Source organism: Oncorhynchus mykiss, chromosome 6 (genome assembly GCF_057628025.1).
Source record: "Oncorhynchus mykiss isolate SJ-2025 chromosome 6, ASM5762802v1, whole genome shotgun sequence".
Lineage (NCBI taxonomy): Eukaryota > Metazoa > Chordata > Actinopteri > Salmoniformes > Salmonidae > Oncorhynchus > Oncorhynchus mykiss.
Window position 1 is genome coordinate 35,811,316 of NC_143027.1, and position 22,394 is coordinate 35,833,709.

A 22,394-nucleotide genomic window follows, 5' to 3' on the forward strand; every position below is an offset into this window, starting at 1 on the left:
TAGGCATCACCTGTATATTTATACAGCATATAACAGTCATTTATGGTCCAGTGGCAATAAAATGCACTGCTCGATTTGAGATAGTGCCCTATTTTTCTCTTCCATTTCTTTCCTCTCTTTTACTGTTTCGGCGTTGTTGTATTTTCAATTAGGTCTATCCAGCACACAGGAGGCTGCTGAGGGGAGGACTGCTCATAATGATGGCCGGAGCAGAGCAAATAGAATGGCATCAAACCAAATGGACATGTTGATACCATTCCACTCTCTCTGCTCCGGCCATTATCACAAGTCCATTCTTCCCAATGAAGGTGCCACCAACTTCTGATCCAGCACGCTGTGTCACTCATTCTCAAGGCTGAAATAAGTAGACCATATTAACTTATCCTTTTAGTGCGCACTCCCTCTCAATCGACCCACCCTTCTTCAGCACTTCACATAGATACGATTCCGCCTATTATAGGATTGTTTACTTTGATTAAAATAGTCTCGGCTATGTGGGTCCCCCATTCGAAATGAGGCCATTTCAATACCATTGCCTGAGTTTCACCACACTGGGCTGTGTCTGTCGGTCTATCTTCATGGGCATTCTGCTACTGGATGGGCTCCAGCACTAACAGCCTGTAGATGAGTGTTTTAATGGCTTTAGAGAATAGGGTGCCATTTGGTCACGTATCCACTGAGACAGACTGGGGAATGAGGGAGAGGAGGGGGCTTCCGTTCGTCTGAAACCTCTTTGGCACAGCTTCAGGAGAATACACAGCCCCCCCCCCCCCCCCCCCCCCACACACACACACACATTTTTGCAGTGTTACAGATGCACTTAATGTGCCAGCGTCAATGGCACTAAGTGTTTCTGAATGGGTTTTCTCACTATATCTGCTGTAGTTTTAGTTAACATAACAATTTGAATCACCGTTTCCATCCGTTGTCATGTACGCTTAAGTCTTTCCGTGGGTGTATGTTCACGCTCTTGGAAGCGGTGTGGGTGTCTGCGGGTGAGTTGGCTGGTTAATCTGGAAGCCATTAGAGACTGTACCTAACAACACTGTTGTATTGAATGGAGGTCTCTGTGGTTGTTTCAACAGCTAGCAGACCTACTTTTCATTGTAGATGTGCGATACGGTGCTCTGGAGCTGCCTATCACAGACCAATGGACACCCCTCACATACTACTTATTAGAAAACATTCATAATCATTCTTCTGTACCAGTTGATTCAGTCTTCACTTATCTTTTTCGTTGTTCAGTCACGGAACAGTGCAGCTCAGCTGTATATAATTTATCCAGTTTCTTGTAAATTATGGATCTGTAAGTCCATAGTTTATGTATGGACAGTCGCTCAAAGCTGAAAGTATTTGAATGTCGTCAGTTTTCTTTTATATAAATATTTCAAAGCCATTGTGTCCCATAGCCTCAAATCGGAGAGCGCTCTCGCCGTCGTTCAACAATTGAATCGATGACATTGCTTATGTTTTTGAAGTGGTGGTATATTTGAAAAGCTAAAACGCTCAGCAATGTTTCAATTATGAAGTTTGAAAAACAGTTAGGCAGGTACTGAGGAAATATTCAAATGCATAAAGGACCCCCTCGCACTCCACCAATCAGACCTTTATGGCGGAGTGGCCAGACAGAAGTGGTGACTCAGTAAAAGGCACATGACAGCCCGCTTGGAGGCTCTAAAGGACTCTCAGACCATGAGAACCAAGATTGAACTCTCTGGCCTGATTGCCAAGCGTCACATCTGGAGGAAACCTGGCACCGTCCCTATGGTGAAGCACGGTGGTGGTGGCAGCATCATGCTGTGGGGATGTTTTTCAGTGGTATGGACTGGGAGACTAGTCAGGATCGAGGGAAAGATGAACAGTGCAAAATACAGAGATCCTTGATCCAGAGTGCTCAGGACTTCAGACTGGGGCCAAGGTTCACTACACGCCACTACACGCCAGCTTCTCTGAAGCTGGATTTGTCATAAGCATTGGTTTAGGGAAAACATTGCCGATAGAAACCACTGGCCTATCTTCAACTTCGCTATTCCGTAAGTTGCATTTGAATCTGCCATAGAAATAATGACACACTGGTTATATGGATAACTTTTGAAAGCTAATTGGTATGCATTTTCTGCATTGTAAGGGACACGGTGCAACCTTTTCGGAGATGGCCTGCTGGCAGGCATGACAGGCTACAATGACTTTGCTCATGCGTGCCGCAAATGACATGTAACTACGTTTCTTGAATTTTCATGATCGACAATTTGTGTTTTGGTGTAGTGAAGCAGAACTTGTCGTCAGAACCATTCATCCAGTGTTGCCAGCTATTTTTCAGCTTCTCCCACTCTCGTTGCTACAGAATTGAGTGGTAAAAGTCGCTAAATGCTATCAAAACCATTGAAATCATCGGTGTCAACTCCCCAAAGACAGCATTTAAGTAACTTAATTTGTCGCTGTAGTCTTGTACCAATAAAAGCTGCTGGAGGGGTCAAATGAAGCTACTTCTCTGGCTACTTTTCAATATAGTGATACTTTAAATTGACAACACTGCATTAATCTTGGGACAACAATGCTATCATATCACACTGTTATACCATTTTATAAAATGGTCAGATATGTATATACACTGAACAAAACATTATGAACATTATGCTCGTTCCGTGACAGAACTGACATGGTGAAAGCTACGAATTCTTATTGATGTCACTTGTTAAATCCACTTCAGTGTAGATGAAGGGGAGGAGACGGGTTAAAGAAGGATTTTTAAGCCTTTCGACAATGGCGCCATAGATTGTGTATGTGTGCCGTTCAGAGATTGAATGGGCAAGACAAAAGTGAACGGGGTATGGTAGTTGGTGCCAGGCGCACCGGTTAGTGTCATGAACTGCAACGCAGCTGGGTCTTTCCCGCTCAACAGTTTGCCGTGTGTATCAAGAATGGTCCACCACTCGAAGGACATTCAGCCAACTTAACACAACTGTGGGAAGCGTTGGAGTAAATATTGGCCTGCATCCCCGTTGAAAGCTTTTGACACTGAGGGGGACGGGGGTGCATCTCAATATTGGGAAGTTTATTTTGTTTTATTTTATACAGACTAACAAAAACAAAGTAAAATGTGATCATAATTTCCAGGTAAAAACATTTGTAGGTGATGTTTGCTACCCCTATTTTTATTTTGCTCCATGGTTTAATTGGACACGAGGCTGTTGGGCTCATCACCTGGAGAGGAATAACTGAGCAGCTGTTTCTGATTGAATAAACAATGCCATGCGGATGGGTGTTAACATTCAAATAAAGAGCGCTGCACAGAAATTATTTAGTGTAAATATTTTCTTAATTTCATTGTTGGTTAAGGGCTTGTAAGTAAGCATTTCACGGTAAGGTCTGTTGTATTCGGCGCATGTGACAAATATAATTTGATTTGAAGACATCGCATTCACACCGATTTGCGCAAAGTGGGCAGTTTGGATTAGTCATAAGTTTTCTGAGCTAAAAAAAACATTTGACAAAAAAACCTCGCTCTGTGTCACGCCCACTTAGTGTTCACTGTGGGCAGGGGGAGCCCAGTGCTAAGGAGAGACAGTGTTAGAGTTCAGTCACCTTTAGTTCTCTAAAGTCAACATTAGTAGTACCCATGGCCATGTGGACAGGACACGAGCATTTGTCCAAGCAAACATCACATGGAATGGCAGTCAGAGCCGTTTGTCCTGTCAGTCAGATTAGTGTGACAGGCAGTAAGATTTAACATGGTCTGAATGTCACAACACAACCAGCCTGTCCATCTGGTTCTCCCCTTGACTCTCCTTACCCTGCACCCTCCACTCTCCTAACCCTTACCCCTTAACTGAGATATCTGGCTCAACGCCCCTCCCTCCACGCTCACAGCAGGTGACTAAATATGTTGCACACATGCAGTATGTTTGAGGTCAGCTGCAGGTCTGTGAAATGTCACTAACTGCTGGTGAGGCTTGGCTGTCTGCGCTGTGTCTGCCATACAGCTGTCCTGGTCCTGATTTTCCGATCCCATGTCGAAGGATTGTAGTGTTGATGGGGTAGTGAGATCTGGGTCAGGAGGGCCTGGACTGTCTGCCAGAGATGGAGGTGTCTGCATGGGTGCTTTCCAGGTGCCTAGCAGACTGTGACAGAAGCTAGGGAGGAGGGGCTGGGGCACAGGCTGGGCCACTCTGACCCCGCCATATGGCTCTGTGGGGCTGTCATTTAGGAGTGCAGGCCAGGAATGGGACCGAAGGAGCAAATGGCTTTTTAATCGATTATAGGCACCAGCAAATGACACCCCTTTTTTAAATTTCCATGGCTACATTCGTCTTGCCCAACCCACTCCCATCTCTATTTAAGGAAGCTGCCTGTCTGTCTGAGTGTGTAAAGGGGGTGCATGCATTTACTCTCAATGGAAAAATAATGATTTCACTTATCCAGAAAGGCTTGGCTAACATACGACATGGAAAAACAGAAGTGTATGTTTCCGTGTGTCATTCTGCGCTGCATTATTTCTAGAAACAGAACTGCTATAGAGATCTCCTTGTAACAACTGATTTTAGTTTTTTTTAAAGGATCACAATGTATTTAAAGACTGTTCCTTTGTGTCTGAAGGAGGCAGTGGTTTCAGGGCAGTGAAACACGAACCTCCTCTCTGGTCTTCGGGCAGAAAGATGCTGCCTGCTTCCAAAATGGCACCCTTTCCCCTGTATAGTACATTATGGGCCCTGGTCAAAAGTAGCGTTTCAGTATGTAGGGAATAGGTTGCCATTTGCGATGCAGTTGCTGCCTCGTGGAAACTCCCTATCCCACAATTTTAAAGCAGCTATTTGCTACGTTCAAACAAGTCATATCCCCTGTGCGAGCCAAGTGTTATTATTCCATCACTCTCCCGCCTGTATTCCTTTTGATGAAGGAATATTGTTTTAATACAACCGGCTGATGTTTCTACTAAAACTAAGACGCCATTGTGCCTGGATAATGGGTCAGTCTGAGGTGATTTGGAGCCATTTTCTACGGTGCCAGTCTTCTCTAACGTATCCCTCAGGACCATTAAAAGGAAACTTTTACTCTGCTTGTTAACAATATCTGTGTTAATTTTTAGCATTGAGTCACCCCCTCCTTTACGTTAGCTTAGGTGCTGTTGCATAAAAGATTTGTGTGTGTGTGTGTATATATGCGCGCCTCAGTGAACGAGGCCGCTGCTGTCAGTTTGCCTGTACAGGGCTCCCAGGAATTGAAAAATGTCTTTTTTGTTTTAGACAAGGCAGGCTTTTTTTTGCTTTTTCACTGCAAGTGATTTTCTGCATATACACTTTTTACTGCAGCTAACCCTGCATTCATTACTATTTAATTTGACATCAGGGGAGCAACCAAACCAGGAATTAAATGATTTGGTGCAATGGGATAAAAATAGGATTCTTTTTTTCCCCTCTTTCGTTTATTGGGAGCATAATCTTTTTTAAAGATCAAAATTCCTGCAGCAGATGACAGTGGGATTAAGCCCTGGCAGATGTGCTGGTGGAGCGAGGGACTGGTGTTGTCTCTGGTGTGTGTCCTGTCCCTGTTTGCTCTACGGGTGTGCTTGTGACCTCGTGAGACAGAGTGAGGGAAAGGTAGAGAATGGGGAGAAGAGGAGAGATGGCAGGTGCTCAGCTGGAGGTGCTGTCCTCACAGCCAGTATCTCTCTCGTCTTCCTCTGAACAGCTAGGGCAGCAGACCCAACACATAACCCTGCTACCCTGTCACATACAGTCCAGTCTCCATGCGCTGCTAGCCTCGCTCGCAGCCCTCCTAGTGCTCTTTTATAGTCCTGCTCAGTCAGTCAGTGACTCAACACACCACCACTGTGTGTAACCAGGGTCCATTCCCTGTGTGTGTGGAATGTGGTGGGAGTCGGTCTGTGTGTGGAACCTTGGCTAAGAGGGTAAAGGTCACCAATCTAGTGGCTACGGCTGTGTTGACATTTCACTCTATAGAATTAGACTTTCCTTTTTCAAGTTCCCGAACAGTGAATATCAAGTTTTTATTCAAATTTGGATGATATTTGGATGAAACCAGCTCATACAGTACACGTGCTGCATGCTGTTTTCATGTATATGTCCTTATGTCTAAGCTTCTAAGGCTAATCTTTCCAAGGTCATGAACAGAACGGAGGCGTTTATCCCGCGAATACCACAGTTGCCAAAGAAAACAATATGAAAGCACACATTTACCGGTAAAAATATATTTTTTGTTTTATTTGTATTAACAAATATACACCTGTAATTTGTTCAATTCGTTCGATATTTATGGACGCGACCCAGTCGTTCGTTCTTTAATTACCATTGCCAAGCTCAGTGGCAACGTTCTTATCCTTTGCTTGCAGCAAACTATCCAACTAGCTACACAGTCACAACCTCTGCAGCCAGAATAACAGCAACATTATTCCATTGCGTTTATTCCTCTAATACCACAGTTGCCAAATAAAACAAAAATATAAGCACACATTTACCAGTAGAAATAAAATATATTTGATATTTAAATTCATATAAGCAAATTCATACTTTAATCTTTCGGTTGCTGGAGACGCGTCCCAGTCGTTCGTAATTTGTTTCGTTGCCTGGCTCGCTAGCGACTTTCTCATCCCTTGCTTGCTAGCTAGCTACGGCTTACACAGTCACGACCTCTGCAGCCAGAATAACAGCAGCGTTTGTTCTGTTGCGTTTGTTTAAGCTGTTTATCCCGCTTATAGCACAGTTGACAAATCTAACAATACTAGTGGCTGTTTTCTATTGACATTTATTTGGATACCACACAATTTCCCCCGATTTTTGCCTGGCATGGCTAGAAAAGTGTTCATTCTCATCAGGAGACTCAACACTGTTTATTACGAGGAGATCGCATTGCTTATCAAACACTAGGCTAGAAGCTAGCTAAATAGTTTATTGCTGGAAAACCTGCCAATATGATGATAACCAAATAAAAAATATCAGTTAAACAGCTGGTCAAAGTAGAAACTTGGGAGGATTTGACAGCATAGTGCCATGTGCGTCATGACTGGGACCAGATATTCATCACGTTAGGTCATCAGATGTTCCATCAAACTGTCTCCGTAAAAACAAATCAATGCTAGCTAAGTTTTTCCCCACTCATTCGACCTGTGTTTTATAACGTATCCAATTGTGGTTTGTATGGTTTTAACGTTCTTTTAACTTTGTAGCAAGTACGGTCTAAATGTGTAGGCGCTTATTGCGTCATGATTGCAAGGTGTCCCCGATCTCTTTTCCAACTGTCCCGATATCTGGTTTTAATGTCCATTCTAGAATGCCCTTCTAACCAATCAGAAACGAGTATTCAATAATGCTGTGGCTTTACATGAACATAAGCTCCCTGTGACTGAGACTGCTTCAATGGTGAACTGGCTGGTTGAAATGAATGATTATTTTGAAATGTGAGAAGACACGGAAGAGGTATTTTAGTGGGTTTCGCAGCCAGACAACAGATCAAACATGTTGTATAATAATTTGTCTCCGTTTATTTTGTATAGTGACCTACCTACTTCAATCATATTTCAAGAAAGTAGAGTACATGATTTGTGCCGAGACACTAAACCTATTATCTGATGAAGCAACTGTCCTTAAAAAAACGTATCTTGTTTTGTAGGTGTAGCAGCACCGGTGCAGTGGCCCTCGCCTGATAAATGTCTACCTGCGCTGACATTTTTATGGGTCTTCATCAGCCAAAGGTGCGTTTATCCACGTTTCCTAATTGCAATAATGTAACAAATAGATACTGTATGTCACAGGCTGTAGTGTCTGGTCTGCACAGCTGTTCTATGGGGGCGTCCCAAATAGCACACTATGCAGTGCACTACTTTTGACCAGAGCCTTATGGGTTCTGGTCAAAAGTAGTGCACTATTTAGGGAATTGGGTGCTATTTGAGAACGCAGCCTATGTCTTTGGGTTTAGTGTGCACTCATATTTCCTTTCCAATTATGTCAGATGGACAAACAGGCTAGTACTCTTATACTGTACTTTACTGATCTGTTAATATAGCGAAGTGAATTGCTATAAAAAAGAGCTGATTTGTATCCTGATTTAATGAATGGTGTTTTCTAAACGTGAAATAACGTAAAGTATAGGCCACTCAAAACGCAACGAGAATAAATATTCCCCTCCCCTGGAGAATTAGATGAGCTGAAGTGACGCACCGGCGGGCCAAGATGCATGGGTCTGGCTAAGATCATACTCTGGAAATCAATAGATGTCTAAGATCATTTTCAGCCCTGGGTTAAGGATGCCTATTCAATGTAATGTGGAACAAACCTATTCCCTTTTATCAGGAACCAATGAACCTGTGCTCATGAGTAAACACTAAAACCGTCTCGTGTAGACTGAGGCTAGTAGAAATCATCACTGGCCTAGTAGCAATCAGAACTCTTGTCACATCCTTTATCTTCAGCGGATTGTGGGGGTTCTAGTTAAAAGTTTTGCGATATAAATCAGCAACAAATGTATCCTTCATTATTGTCTGTGAAAGTTTGACTTGTTGTTGTGGGTTTTCTTCTATTCCTCTGTGGTGATGTCCCTGGTCTGAATCAGTGGTACTGTTCTGTTGCCAACTGACAAATATTTAGCAGTCTTGGAGCTCGCAACTAAACCTGAACCTGTTTAGTGCGGGGTACTTTACTTTGATGCCAGGAAAAGTCCCAACGGTTATCCTATTTCTCGCTTTTTCTCTTTAGCTGTTAATTTACCGGTACATTGAGTTTAGATGTTGTTCTCAAGTAATTAAAGTTAATCTTGTTTCTGGCTGCCGAGACTGGTCTGCTGGGGCTAGCTGGCATGAACTGAATGACAAAAGTGTGTGAAAGGTAACCACAGTGGACAAAGCTGAATTTGTCTATTCTGACCTATATATTTGTCAAGCTAGGGAGGGAATAGCTGACTAGTGGCTGGATCGTTCACACACCTTGTGAAGGAGGTGGTACATCACTAGAACAGAATCTGTGCATCTCTCCCAGGAGTTCTGACCCAGCTCTGGATGGGGATATCGGCATCGGGGCTCGCATTGTGCAGGAGAGGAGAGATTTAAAGACCGCTTTGCTCTTCCAGAGATGTAGTTCCTCTGACTGTGACGTCTTGTTTTTGAGAGCATTGGGCCCTGATGGAAGATACAGGATGTGTCCCAAATGGAACCCTCTTCCTCATGTAGTGCAGTACTTTTGAGTGTCCTGGCAAAAGTAGTGCACTACATAGGGAATAGGTTGCCATTTGAGGCCAACACACACACACTGTAAACCCCACCTGCAGTCTGTAGCTATTTTACCCTCTGCTTCTGCATTCCCCTCAGGCTGCTATGGTAGACTGAGAAATGGAGAGAAGGCTGTTGCTGTAGACGCTGAGAAATGGAGAGAAGGTTGTAAAAATACCACGTCTGTTGATGGAGTTTTTGTAATTCATCCCTTCGTCTTCTTGCTACTGTACAGTGCAATGCGACCTGCCCATCTGAGTTCACTCCAAACACAAATATTATTTTTCTGCCATCTAAGCCGCACATTTTCATGCCTGCACTGCCAATGACTCCTCACAATGGATTGTTTTCCCACGCTGCTGGGAGGTGTGCATAGCCATCTGTGGGGATTGGCTTTGAGGCAGGGTCAAGGCATTGGCTCCTAGAGAAACACTGCACTGTCTGAACTTCAACTCAACCTGGAGCACTGGGTGACCTTTTTATACACTTGTTAGCACGGACTTTTATTTACTGAACCAGCTGTTAGTCATTGTGAGAGACCTTGTTAACCCTTTAAACGTGTGGGAATTGGCCTGTATGGATAGGGCTAAATTCAGATATTTCTTACAGAAGAAATATGAAAAGCATATGCAGAACCATGGTGGCAATCAAAGATTATGGGAAAATTATCAGACCAAAGTTGAGGGCACAACAGTTCACCTGTCACGACTGAATCTAAACATTACACTGTTCATTTAGTTTTACATTTACTGTACTATTCCCCAAATTTGTTAATAATGAAATCTAAAGATACTCATTCACGCCAAGTCTTTCCTGAGCCACCAGTCATAAGCTTTAAGAGATGTCCTACCCTAAATGACAAATTAGTCCACAGTTATCTTCCGGGTGACTCTCAAAAAACTTGTCTTGACCACAAACCCAAGAGCTCTTTTAAATGTAACCAGTGCAACCATTGCAGTAATATTGCACAGAAGAAGTATTTTGTTGACACAGCTTCTAAAATGGAGTATTACGTCAAGCATTTAATTTACTGCAAAACCACTCATGTCATCTACAGATTGGAATGTCCACAGTGCAAGGTGTTCTATATTAGACGGACAAAGAGACCTTCAAGACCGCTTAGCGGAACACAAGTAGGCCATACGGGTAGGCAATGAAGACTACCCCATGCCAAGGCACTACTAAGTCCTTACACCATGCCAAGGCACTACTAAGTCCTTACACCATGCCAAGGCACTACTAAGTCCTTACACCATGCCAAGGCACTACTAAGTCCTTACACCATGACAAGGCACTACTAAGTCCTCACACCATGCCAAGGCACTACTAAGTCCTTACACCATGCCAAGGCACTACTAAGTCCTTACACCATGCCAAGGCACTACTAAGTCCTTACACCATGCCAAGGCACTACTAAGTCCTTACACCATGCCAAGGCACTACTAAGTCCTCACACCATGCCAAGGCACTACTAAGTCCTCACACCATGCCAAGGCACTACTAAGTTCTCACACCATGCCAAGGCACTACTAAGTCCTTACACCATGCCAAGGCACTACTAAGTCCTTACACCATGGCAATCCTGCCTCCCTATAAGCTATGGGTATTGATCATGTTCCGGCCTCTATTAGAAAAGGGGACCGTCTTAAACAGTTAAACCAAAGGTCAAGTTTTTGGATTTACAAACTACATGCCACTAAGTACCCTGGTTTAAATGAAGATATGGATTTCTCACCCTTCCTATAGGGTCGTGATAGGTCCATTTGCAGTCATCTAGTGGACATTTTGCTCAATTGCCCTCAGCTATGTTTAGACTGTTGTTCATGTTTTGCTGTGTTCTAGTGTACTAGGGAATATATTGCTTTCTTATTCTTGACACAGAGAGAACATGTTGTTCTCCCAGTCATATTTAAGGTTAGAACTACCTTTCTAAGTGTTCTGATACTTCTAGCTTGGAGTTGTATCTTTACGATAACATAGCTACAGCATTTCACCTTTTAATGTGTATATTATTGCTTACTAGGTGTGTCCAACCCATTTTGTGACCACTCCTTCTTTCAGTTAGGGCTAATTGGAAAAGCTGTTCAAAAGAGGACATTGTATTCCTTTTTTTGGTACTCCCTGATGAAGGCCATGCAGCCGAAACGCGTCGGTTTTTTAAAACTTTGTTTCTATTGAACATGCCATACTAATAAAGGCATTTTAATTAATTATATAAAGAGTGCCTTGGTCCTCCTTTCTTTTTGATGACCAATTTACCCCTTTTACCAAAGAGCACCTTCCATCTACCAAAATGTACTATTGTGTACCTTAGTAGCGCTTCCCTCCCTCCTCTTTCTCCTAATTTGAAAGGGTGTCCAAATACTTTTGTATGTCGTGTATGTGGCTCCAAGCTGATATTACATAATGGAATCTTACACAGGCAGATTGTCTTTACCTTGCTGAATATCCACATGCGGCGTGATCTTTTTAAGTAGTGCTATGCTTGCTGTACAAAATATATTAAACTGCCACAGCTCCCATATGATACTTTTTAACATCTCAACCTGAAAACAAGGTTAGGATTTGAAAGTCCTATGCTAACGATTTAAGAGGGGTTTAACTTTAAGAGTGCATTTTTGAGGTTAGGAGTGTTAACAGTACTGGTTTCGATAAGGGTAGGATTTCAGGGTGCAGTACATTAGAGCTTTAACTTCCAAGCCTAACCTTGATGAATACATGTGAGGTTAGCACATCTCAACTACAGTTTTGTGCTCACAAACAACTTTGAAAATAACAATCCAACTTTGTTTAAGAGGTGAATGGTTGAAACTAGATGTCAGTTTTAGTCTAGCAAATTCAAAATGTTGACATGAATGTTTGCTAATTGTGTTAGTGGTGCTGCTATTAAAATGTGCAGAGCAGGGTTTCTAATGAGGCATTACCAGCCAGGCATGGATGGGAAGCTCAGCTCTCACAGGCCTATAGCCACAGGTCCTCTCTGCCACCTTTACACACTTTCTGTTCGGTTTTGATTTCATTAAAAGAGGAAGAGACCTCTCTGGCCCACAACCCAGTGAATCGCAACTGACTGTTTAAAAAAATAATTAAGATGGAGGGGGATTTATTATAAGTTTAATCACTCTTTTAAAAGTGCCTATATGAGGGCCCCTAAATGTATTTGGGTGCCGTCAGTTGCGGGCTGTTTCCCATTAAAAAATTGGGCGGTGATTAATAGCGACAATTTCATGAGAGAATTATTTTTTACCCCTCGTGACATTTTGGGCTTGGAGTCTCAAATGATTTTTTTTGTCATGCAGTTCCTGGTCTTCAAGTATTGTTTATAACTCAGTTTGATTTATATGCTGTCTGAAATACCTAGAGGTTGCTGTTTGTCATTTGGGACATGGAGGCCATCTTAATGGACCTCGGAATAAGGCTTTAATAAGTAAATGGACAGCGAGGGAGACGAGCTTCTTTTACAACTCCTCTTGGCACTCTGTTGGAAGCCAGTCAGTCAGCTATCAAAGGAATGGAAATATCGCTAACACTTTATAATGAGTAAGCATTAATATTCAACTATTTCTAAACTATTAATATATATATAAGTATTTCATCATGGACAGCGAGTGCAATGAGCTTAATTTTACGCCTCCACTTGGCACCCTGTTTGGAGACAGACAGATATCAGAAGAATGGAAATATGCCTCCCGAGTGGCGCAGCAGTCTAATGCAGTGCTTGAGGTGTCACTACAGCTCCGGGTTCGATCCCAGGCTGTATCACAGCCGGCCGTAACCGGGAGACCCATGAGGCTGCGCACAATTGGCCAAGCATCGTCCAGGTTAGGGAGAGGGGTTTGGCCGGCCAGGACTTCCTTGTCCCATTGTGCTCTAGCGACTCCTTGTGACGGGCCAGCTGGATGGTGTGTGGCTGGCTCCCGTGTTAAGCGGGCAGTGTGTCAAGAAGCAGTTCGGTTTGGCAGGGCCGTGTTTCGGGGGACGCACTGCTCTCCACCTTCGCCTCTCCTGAGTCTGTAGGGGAGTAGCAGCGACGGGACAAGTGTAACAACTACTAACAAAAAATATATATAAAGAAGGTATGGAAATAGCTGTGCTGTTATTCCTGTTGAAGATTAGGTCCTGTCAACGTAGTTACCAACGTGTGTGAATCCTGACGCTTTCCGTTCCACTTAGTTGAGCCAGACACCTGTAACATATCATTTCCCACAACAACCTACAAGGAGAGATGCTCTTAGAGAAAGAAAAGGGATAAGAGAGATCTGTTCCTTAGTGAAGACACGAAGTAGACTAGCTACACACAGAACCAGACTACAGCAGGTATTATTGCACCGGCCAACTGATTAAATGTGAGTTGACTTCACTGCCACGCATCTAATGCTCTCTATCCGGTCTCTCGTTTCCTGTTAAATTCATTATAGATAAAGGGTTTGGAAAGCACATTAGGCCTATAGTAGCAGTAACGCTGTGGTAAGTTCCTCAGCTCCCTCCTTTTCCACCTTGTAAACTGTAAAGTCATTTAAGTCACTGCTACACCAAAGCCAAGGGCTCTGTATTTTCTGTGCTCTCAACTTGCCACTTCAAATGACTTCACTCTCACGGGCAGAGCACTGCAATGAAAAGTGGATATGGAGAGTTTGTGGAGTTCAGTGTCTACCACCATGTCCCTGGGATTGGACACAGCACTTGTAGTTAGGTGATTTGTGGCCATATATTGATCATTGCTCAAATGAAAGAAAATGCTAATTGTCACATGATTTGTTAATGACAGTGAAATACTAATACTGAACAAAAATATAAATGCAACATGCAACAATTTCATTGATTTTACCGAGTTACAGTTCATATGAGGAAATCGGTCAATTGAAATTATCTGGCAACAGCTCTGGTGGGGATTCCTGCAGTCAGCATACCATGTGCACGCTCCCGCAAAACTTGAGACATCAGTGGTTGTGTGACAACATTACACATGTTAGATTGGCCTTTTATTGTCCCCAGCACAAGGTGCACCAGTGTAATGATCATGCTGTTTAATCAGCTTCTTCATATGCCACACCTGACAGGTGGAGGGATTATCTTGGTAAAGGAGACATGCTCACTGACAGGGATGTAAGCAAATTTGTGCACAAAATGTGAGGGTTTTTTGTGCTTAAGGAACATTTCTGGCATCTTGTATTTCCAGCTCATGGGACCAACACTTCACGTGTTGTCTTTGTTTTTATTTTTCTTTGTGTGTGGTACTGTCTATTTAAAGACTATATATATATATACAGTAATGTCTTTTTATGGCTAGAATTGTTGTCATTATAGTGGTTAATGTGGCTGTACTGCTTATGTGCTGTTAGTGTTCTGTATCGACACGTTATTGTATTAACTCTGCGGTTGTGTTGGTGGAGAGTGGCTGTTATTGGTTGAGGCCTGTATGTGTGTTCTATTATTTCTAGTGCTGTATTGCACTGCCCTGGCGGTGGTGACTTTGGGCTGTATTTTTGTCTGCTGGCAGTCTATAGCTCCATTATGTGTTCTGTATGGTAATGATGTGGTGGTGAGGATTGGGATGCATAGCGAGAGTGGTGGCGGTGCTGTGAGGGGAGTCTGTGAGCAGCGTGGGGCCTTCGAGTGTGACTAATCCAGGGGGATCTCCTATGCTGTCTGGCTGCATGGCTGTCCTTCATGCATCATGCCTCCACTGATGGGACAACACGCACAGCACAGAGCGTCATGCCCCAGCCACTATATAATCTAATGCTCTTCTAAAGTCATACTGCAGAAGTTTTGGGGAAATGATATAGGAAGTAGTATTAGACCTACTATATATTTTCTCTATGTTTTGTGTTTTATTTGTGTCCAGTCAGCCAACATTATGATGGGGAGGTTGTATTTGCACAACATACAGTTCCGTTTGACTCTTCAGGTTCAAGTTCCTGCAATGAGGAGAGGAATCAAAGTCTATGGTTGTCTTTAGTCTTACTTCGAAGACTCCTATATTAGAGATTTCCACTGGCCTGTATGTATAGACGTCTTTCTACGGCTTATCTACAAAGTCTCATCTGTTCCCCTGACTTATTTAAGGTCCTGTGAGACACGTGTGATTGGATAGAATTTGAAGCAGTTCTATTTATTTATATTTATTTATATTTGAATACTGTTACTAATTCTGACTCTGATCTTTACATTACATTGTAATCAGTCATCTTGGGGCGGCAGGTAGCCTAGTGGTTAGAGCGTTGGGCCAATGTTCTGTTTACAAAGGAGTAAAACCAGTTTACATTTTGGGTTCTGATTGGGTAAGGCAATTGAAACTCAGCTCATAAGGAATGTAGAAGTTGTATTCAAGAATCAATTGATATACATCATGAATTTTAAAAGTGCACGAAAATGAGTGTGGCAATCACAGATTGCAACGGCAACTTCCTGAGTAAGAAAGGAGAGAAATGGGGGATGTATATCTAGTGTATGAAGTAAATTATACTCTTTGTTTCCAGTGCTGCTTATGGAGAACTTTCTAGTCACCTTCTCAAATTGTGTCCCGATAGAACTTGTAGGAGTGAAATCCTATGTTGCGATTGGTATGCTAATAAATTGTATGTGGATGGGGAGAAATATGATTATTTACAATCAAACTAATTTTAGAATATTTTCACACAAGCAGTTTTGAATGACTATTAATTAGTCTTCTAGTGTGCTTGGTGAATAATATGTCTGTTGTTGGTTATTCCCTTTCTGATTTTAAATATTTCACTCTAGTGGAGTTTCTCAAGGTACCAACCAAGTTCAACAAAGTCTGCCAATAAGTGAGCCTGTCATTTTACAGCCATGCCTTCTCTATCTCAGCTGCAGGGACATGAGCTATTTACATTTTTACCACATGAGCTATTTAAATTTTTACCACTCGGACAGGGGTCTGTTTTGTCTTTTTCACCCCCAATAAATAGAGGTAATAACCGAACTCAGGCCAGTAGAAATGCTTAAGTGTCGACTAAGCGTAATCATTCACAGAAGTTTGATTCATGATTTGTATTTTTCTCTTGTTGAGAACCAAAGCTTTGTGTTGTAACTGAAGCTTAGAATTGATTTCCTGTGTGTGTGCACTCGTATATGAGTGCTCTTATGCATGTGCGCATGCTTGTGCATGTGTGTGTGACTCTGTACGTGTGTGTCTGTATGTTCTCGTGAGAGAGCCCGAATCCTATTCTCAGATGGTTGGAAAGTGTATAGGAATGTTAATTTGTGTGACTGTGCTGCTTTGGAGATAAGATTAGGTGGGGGGCTTCAAGCATGTATGATGGGCCTTCTTTTAATAGATTCAAGATCAGGTTGACCCACTGCTTCCATACCACCATGAAAGGTGCTATTTTTTTTTCCACTAAAGGAATAGTTAATGACCGTCCACAGCCACCAGTCACAGCAAACCAGACCTCTCTTGTTTCCCCCTGCTCGAATCACAGTCCATGTCTCCTCTATTCTTAACAAATGGAGATATTACATCTCTCCAAATGGAGATATTATATAGAGAAAGTGAATTCAACTGAAGATTCATGTATTATCAAGGCTTAACATATTTTTTTTTTTTTTTTTTTACTTATGCAAATGAAGTACTGTTCCTTTGCAGTAACAAATTCCTCCTCCCCCCCCCCCTCGACAACGCACGCACGAACACAAGTGCATACACTTCTCCCCCTCCCTCCCTCTCATCCCTACCGGAGTCACACTTTCAAGGGCATTGAATTGGCATGAAGTCTGAGAATCCAGCAGAAGGCAGAGAGAGGGGAGATGATTACACACGAGCTACACAACCCCCTAGCAACCTCTGACTGCAGGCTTATCCTCACAGATGCACCATATGCATTACAAGATTTTTTTTCTCTTTGTGTGTTCTCTCCTCTCTCTCTGTCGCTGTCTCTCTCTCTGTGTGTTCTCTCTGTATCTGCGACACCATTTTTCCCATGAGACATTTCAGCATTTGGTGTTTTGTTGGTGGTGGAAACCGTTGTCTCTTGGCGCAGCTTCAGAATCTCCCATAAGTGTTAAATTCAATGGACGGGGTCATTGTCATCCTATGGGGACATAGCCATGGTAGACAAAATAAGCCTAAGCGTGATGGAATGTTAATTGCTTAACTCAGGAACCACACCTGTGTGGAAGCACCTGCTTACAAACTATATTGAATCACAAATTTACTTAAGTCTTTCCTTTTTTTTATTTTGGCAGTTACCTGTACATTCATCCATTACATCAGGAAATCTGAAACCCCCTTGGTGTGTGTGTGTGTGACTTTAAAATTACTCTCTCCGCGGTGTCGGCGTGCGTCAATAAGCTCTCCCAGTCGCGGACTTGGCTAGCTGCTTTAGGAGTCATTGTGGAGAGAAAGAGAGCCTCAGTTCTGTCTGAGGTGTACAGTGGGGTACTATTGATTTATGACTGCCAAGGAGGCCTGGGATTGCCTGTGTCCCAAATGGCACTTAATTCCCTACATATAGTACACTACTTTTGACCATAGCCCTATGTAGGGATTAGGATGGCGTTTGGGACAGACGCTATAAACACCAGGTGGGAAGGGAAACAGACAATTTGTTGGGTATGCTTGCCGGACAGCAATTGGCAGCATTAAATCGTCAGTGGTGGTGGTAATAATAAGCGTCGGCGTGAGCAACTCTCCAGAGATGAGTAGTAGTGGTGTGTAATATCAAATATCCTCAGTTTCTCTCTCTTTGTTCTCTGCTGCCACCTGTAACCAGGCAACCCCAGCTTTAATTGGTAATAAAAGGAGGGAGTTCCACTTGAGCTGATTTCACATCGGATTTCAACAGGTCAGACCTGTTCTGTTTACCAATGCTCTCTACGGAGATGTTATTCAAAGCAAGTTGTGTGTGGTGAACCAATAGTCTAGCAAATCAAAGGGCACGTTACCATATTACAATTCATTTTAATCTAAGAAAGCACAGATCATTTTCCCCCCACAAATACTGTAAAGTATGGTCTCACTTCATCGATTCACCCATTTAGATTGTTGATCAGGTCAGATTTCAGGGTCTGCACACCACTCAGATCAGACAGATTTAGGGTTTCCAGACGAGGCTGACCTGGTTAGATCTTCACTGGACCGAGTCACTACGGGCCCACGAGGGCCACAGAGACCGCCCATTGAGGGGACGGGGGTCTCTGACTCGTAGGTCCATTGATCCTTGTCATCTCATTCAACAAAGCACCCGTGAGGCAGCTAGACTGCTGCACCGTTCCACCCACCCCAAACCCTGGCCCTATGTCTTTCTGTCTGTGACATACCAGAAGTAATTTCTACTCCTGAAGTCTAGCCGCCTATCCTCCTATCTGCCCACTCCCCTTCTAAGGGCACCATCTAATTGACCTTCCACCCATAGCTGCAGCCAGCTTCCTGTATAAGGCTCCCTGACTATGTAGCTACAGCAAAAGAGTAGTGTGTAGAAGCCGGGTTGCCAGCCAGCCAGCCTCCCAGCTGATTATGAAGGAGCAGCAGACAGCCCAGACAGAGCTAGATGAGGTTGGGAGGTGATGGAATGGAACTGCTCTGCTCCCCCCAGTCTAAATGAAAGGGCTGGGTCAGTCAGCAATTGAATGGCTCACTCTCTGCATGGGAGATTGTGATTCTGATTGTGAGAAGAGCTAGCAGATCTCTGCTGCAAGGTTGACTTGTCCCTCTGTTCCCCTCTTGCCGTTGTCCTCCCCCCGTCTCCAGAGCCCTATTCTGTTCCCACTACTAAACCACAATGGCTCACATAGACCCCTCTGGACTCTCTGTCTCGCTCACTGTCTCAGAATAAATACACCGCAAAGTTGGGAAGGGTTACTTCCTCCCTTCATCTACCAGGGAGATTCAGTGTGGGATCAATACTTTTTCTTTAACCTACTTCTTCTTTAACCTGTTTTCTTCCTGTAAAGGAATGAGCAGGGCCCCAACCTGAGGTGGGTGGTGTACTGTGCTGTGGCACAACATTTGCTGGCACTGACTGCTCTGAAACTGATGGAGTCGGCGGGACTGGAGTGGATGAAAAAGACCTCTGTCTGTATACACTGGAGCCAACCACGGTGTCTCATTCACGCACAGAGTGACATTGTTGTACCAATGTGTATTGCGACAGTATAGCCTTCTCTATCCAGTCCATAGTGTAAAACATTTAATAATTTGTTCCGCATGGGCTTGAATTGGACCATACAGACAATACAGAGTGGCCTTGGTGTTTTTTTTGTTTTGTTTGCGAAGGCATACTAGGGTTTTTGTGCCTGATGACTAAACACACAGGAAACACACATTTCTTTGAAGGTTCTTCCCAAGCATTTATTTGGCTGTGTGTACTGAAGATATATTAAGTCTGTTGTACTTTATAATCACGTTTACCTGTGTTCCCCAAATGGCTGTTCTCTAGTTAGTGTTGCCGAACAAGTTTACTGTTATTGTCGTACTCTTTTTTTTATTTTTTTTATAGTGATTTGCAGTGCACTGGGTTGTTTAAAGTACCTCTGCGTTCAGTGTTGCTGTTTGAGTTGTCTGCCTGAGGAGGCGACCTAGCTAGATCTGAGGCCCCAGACGCTCTGGGAGTGGAAGAGAAGGTCTATTTCATCAGACAGAACCACATAGGGATCAAATCATATGATGCCAAGATGAAAGTAACTCTATGGTAGGTGAGTCTGTTCCATACTTCTAATAGCATGAGATCAGATTATAGTAAATGTAAAATGGAAAGGTCATCAATAGTTGTGAATGTATTAGCTGTATGCAAAGGCGTGTCGTGGAACGCACCCACTTTGCACAGTATGTGTATGAAATGTTGGTCTCCGGCCAGTCTTGTTTTATCATGGAACTTCTGACTAACCGTGGTATGTATACGTCAAATTTTAGACTGTGCAGCATAGCGCAGGTGCTGCACTTGACAAAAGAATCCTCAAGACGTGCCTCGTTTGGGAGAGGCGGGAGGAGGAGTTTAGCAGAGATTCTAAGCAGTATTTTTTTTTGACTGCCTTATCCGTGGTGCCCCGAAGGAAGCACCAGAATAAAGACATGTTATGTTGGCCTCGACCCTACTTGACCTGATGCCACAAATGGCTAATGCTTCAAAAGCGAGTGTTTTGGCGTTAGATTTCCCATGGTTTATCACTGTCTCAAATTCTACAGTTTGCCATTTTGTCCCCACACTCCGGCTGAGTGACTTTATGTTTTTAGGCTATGTTAAGTAGCCTGCTTAAAATTTCATAGCCAATTTCGGTGCGATTTTTGTATTGCGGCAGGAAGTAAAAGGGTAGACTGTTGGTGGATGTTAACGAACCCCTGTGAGCACACTTTCTTTTTTTGCCTGAACACAGTCATATCCCTTTCCCAGCTATGATACATAGCTAATTGGGTTTTTATATGCTGGGTTTTAACTAGCTGAAGCTCCTAGCACCAGTGGCGACGCGGCCACAGATAATGGAGGAGCAGAATGCATTGGCTGGTACATGAACTGTACATCATTGAGAAATTGGATCGGTCTGTCTATTCCGAGTCTGTCTCTGGGATGCTCTATAATTGCGATTTCCCCCAAACGTTCTTCTGTTACCGTCTAGGTTTGATGCCATTGACTTTATGTATGCCAGGAATCATTTGGCACATTTACCTTACAAAACAATGTCATTGTACGCTCCCGAAATGACCATCCCTGCCTGTTTGATTTCACAATTGTATTTATTCTAGATATAATAACGGCTCAGAAATGATCTCATGAAGAATGCAGTAACCCCATTTAAGAGCAGAAATATGGGACACTCGTTGACCTGTTGGAATATCATTATGAATGAGGCAAGTTGTCAATTTAGCCTTAAGGTGTATCCACTTCCAGGTCCTTCTTGTAACAAGGGCATTGTTCTTTGGTTGATAAACCCTCCTTTGAAAGGAAATCTTTTCTCTAATCATTCTTTTTGGCAATCCATTCAGATCGTGGGTCAGTCTCTCCCCCTGACGGTTTCTGTCTCTCCCTCTGTGTTCTTCAAAAGGCGTGTTTTTGCAGCCGCATGCACTGCAGCAGGAGACACTGTTCTGATCAATACTGTGCAGTTTGAGTATTGGGGGAAATATGACAGGGATTATCTCTCTGAAAAGCCCCTAATGGATATGAATCTCTTGTCCAGTGAACAGTCAATAATCAGTAACAGACCGGGCATAGCATCAAGCATGGCGAATCAGTCAATCTTTCAACGTCATCATCCACTGCTCTCCTATCAAGGTTTTATTTTGGTTAATAGACACTTATTAGAGTGCGCTCTCAGGTGAGATCAGCTCCTCTTGCCCGCTGCACCTGCATTCCTCAATGTCATTGAGACCGATAGTCCCAAACAAGCGCGACTGATGATTTCGGTTGATGGACAGTGTGCTGGGGCTGGTTGGGTGAGTCACAGCAGTTTCCTGCTCTGGCTCGGTTTCCTCTCCATCTCCAGGTGCCTTAACATAGTTACTCCGGCACCATAACAAGTCAACCTCCGGTGGCGGGGCGGCGGCATGTCAGTCGTCCTGACGCTTTGTGCGAGTGAGTTAAAACCAAATGTAAAGCGAAAGATTCGTATGCGAGTAGAGAGAAAATGTGTGTGCAGGTGTTAGTATCAGTGTCCTGGCCACACACAGCCTGACGCTCTCCTTGAAGAGCACAGCAGCACTTTATCCTGCCGGGGACCAACAGTCAGACCCCACGGGACCCAGAGGCTCAGCAGGGTCAATAGAGATGCACTGCCCTATCTGGGGAATGTGACAGGACCTAATTCAGCTATTTGTAATGTTCTTTATTTCCCCAACGGCGCAGGAAAGGAATGGCCGGTCAGGTGGTATGAGCAGTGTGCCGCAGTTAAAATCCATGACTTTGAAAGGAGATCTTCTGGGTGCGAACCATATAAGTTGTATTAGCCTGTGAAATTTGTTGTTGTAGTGTTTTTAAGCTTTTCTTTACATAATGCAATCGATTAACTGGGAAGTACTTTGTGCTCCAGAAATAATCCCCGTATTAGTTTTTAATGTGTAATACGTTTGGCTCTGTCGAACTTAGAGAAATCACAGAGGAATGTGAAATGATAAGGTTAGCTTTGGTCGTTAGCCAAGTTGGCTTGTTATTGTAGCGTCCGCATGATATCTGCAGTGGTGTAGTTGGCCTTGGTAATTAGACAGTACCTTCACTCACAATCA

General features: G+C 43.3%; 1 protein-coding gene across 35 annotated transcripts in view; it reads left to right on the forward strand.

The window, feature by feature from the left end:
* The window catches only part of LOC110525852 (splicing regulator ARVCF), a 229,966-nt gene that overhangs the window by 64,607 nt on the left and 142,965 nt on the right, over nucleotides 1–22,394 (forward strand). For all 35 annotated transcript variants that reach the window (XM_090237795.1, XM_090237804.1, XM_090237810.1 and 32 more), the window contains exon 2: nucleotides 7,627–7,708. Coding sequence is in view for 5 of the 35 variants with exons in the window: in XM_090237797.1 (XP_090093923.1) it covers nucleotides 7,664–7,708 (45 nt within the window). In the remaining 30 variants the exon portion in view is untranslated. The remainder of the gene's footprint in view (nucleotides 1–7,626; nucleotides 7,709–22,394) is intronic.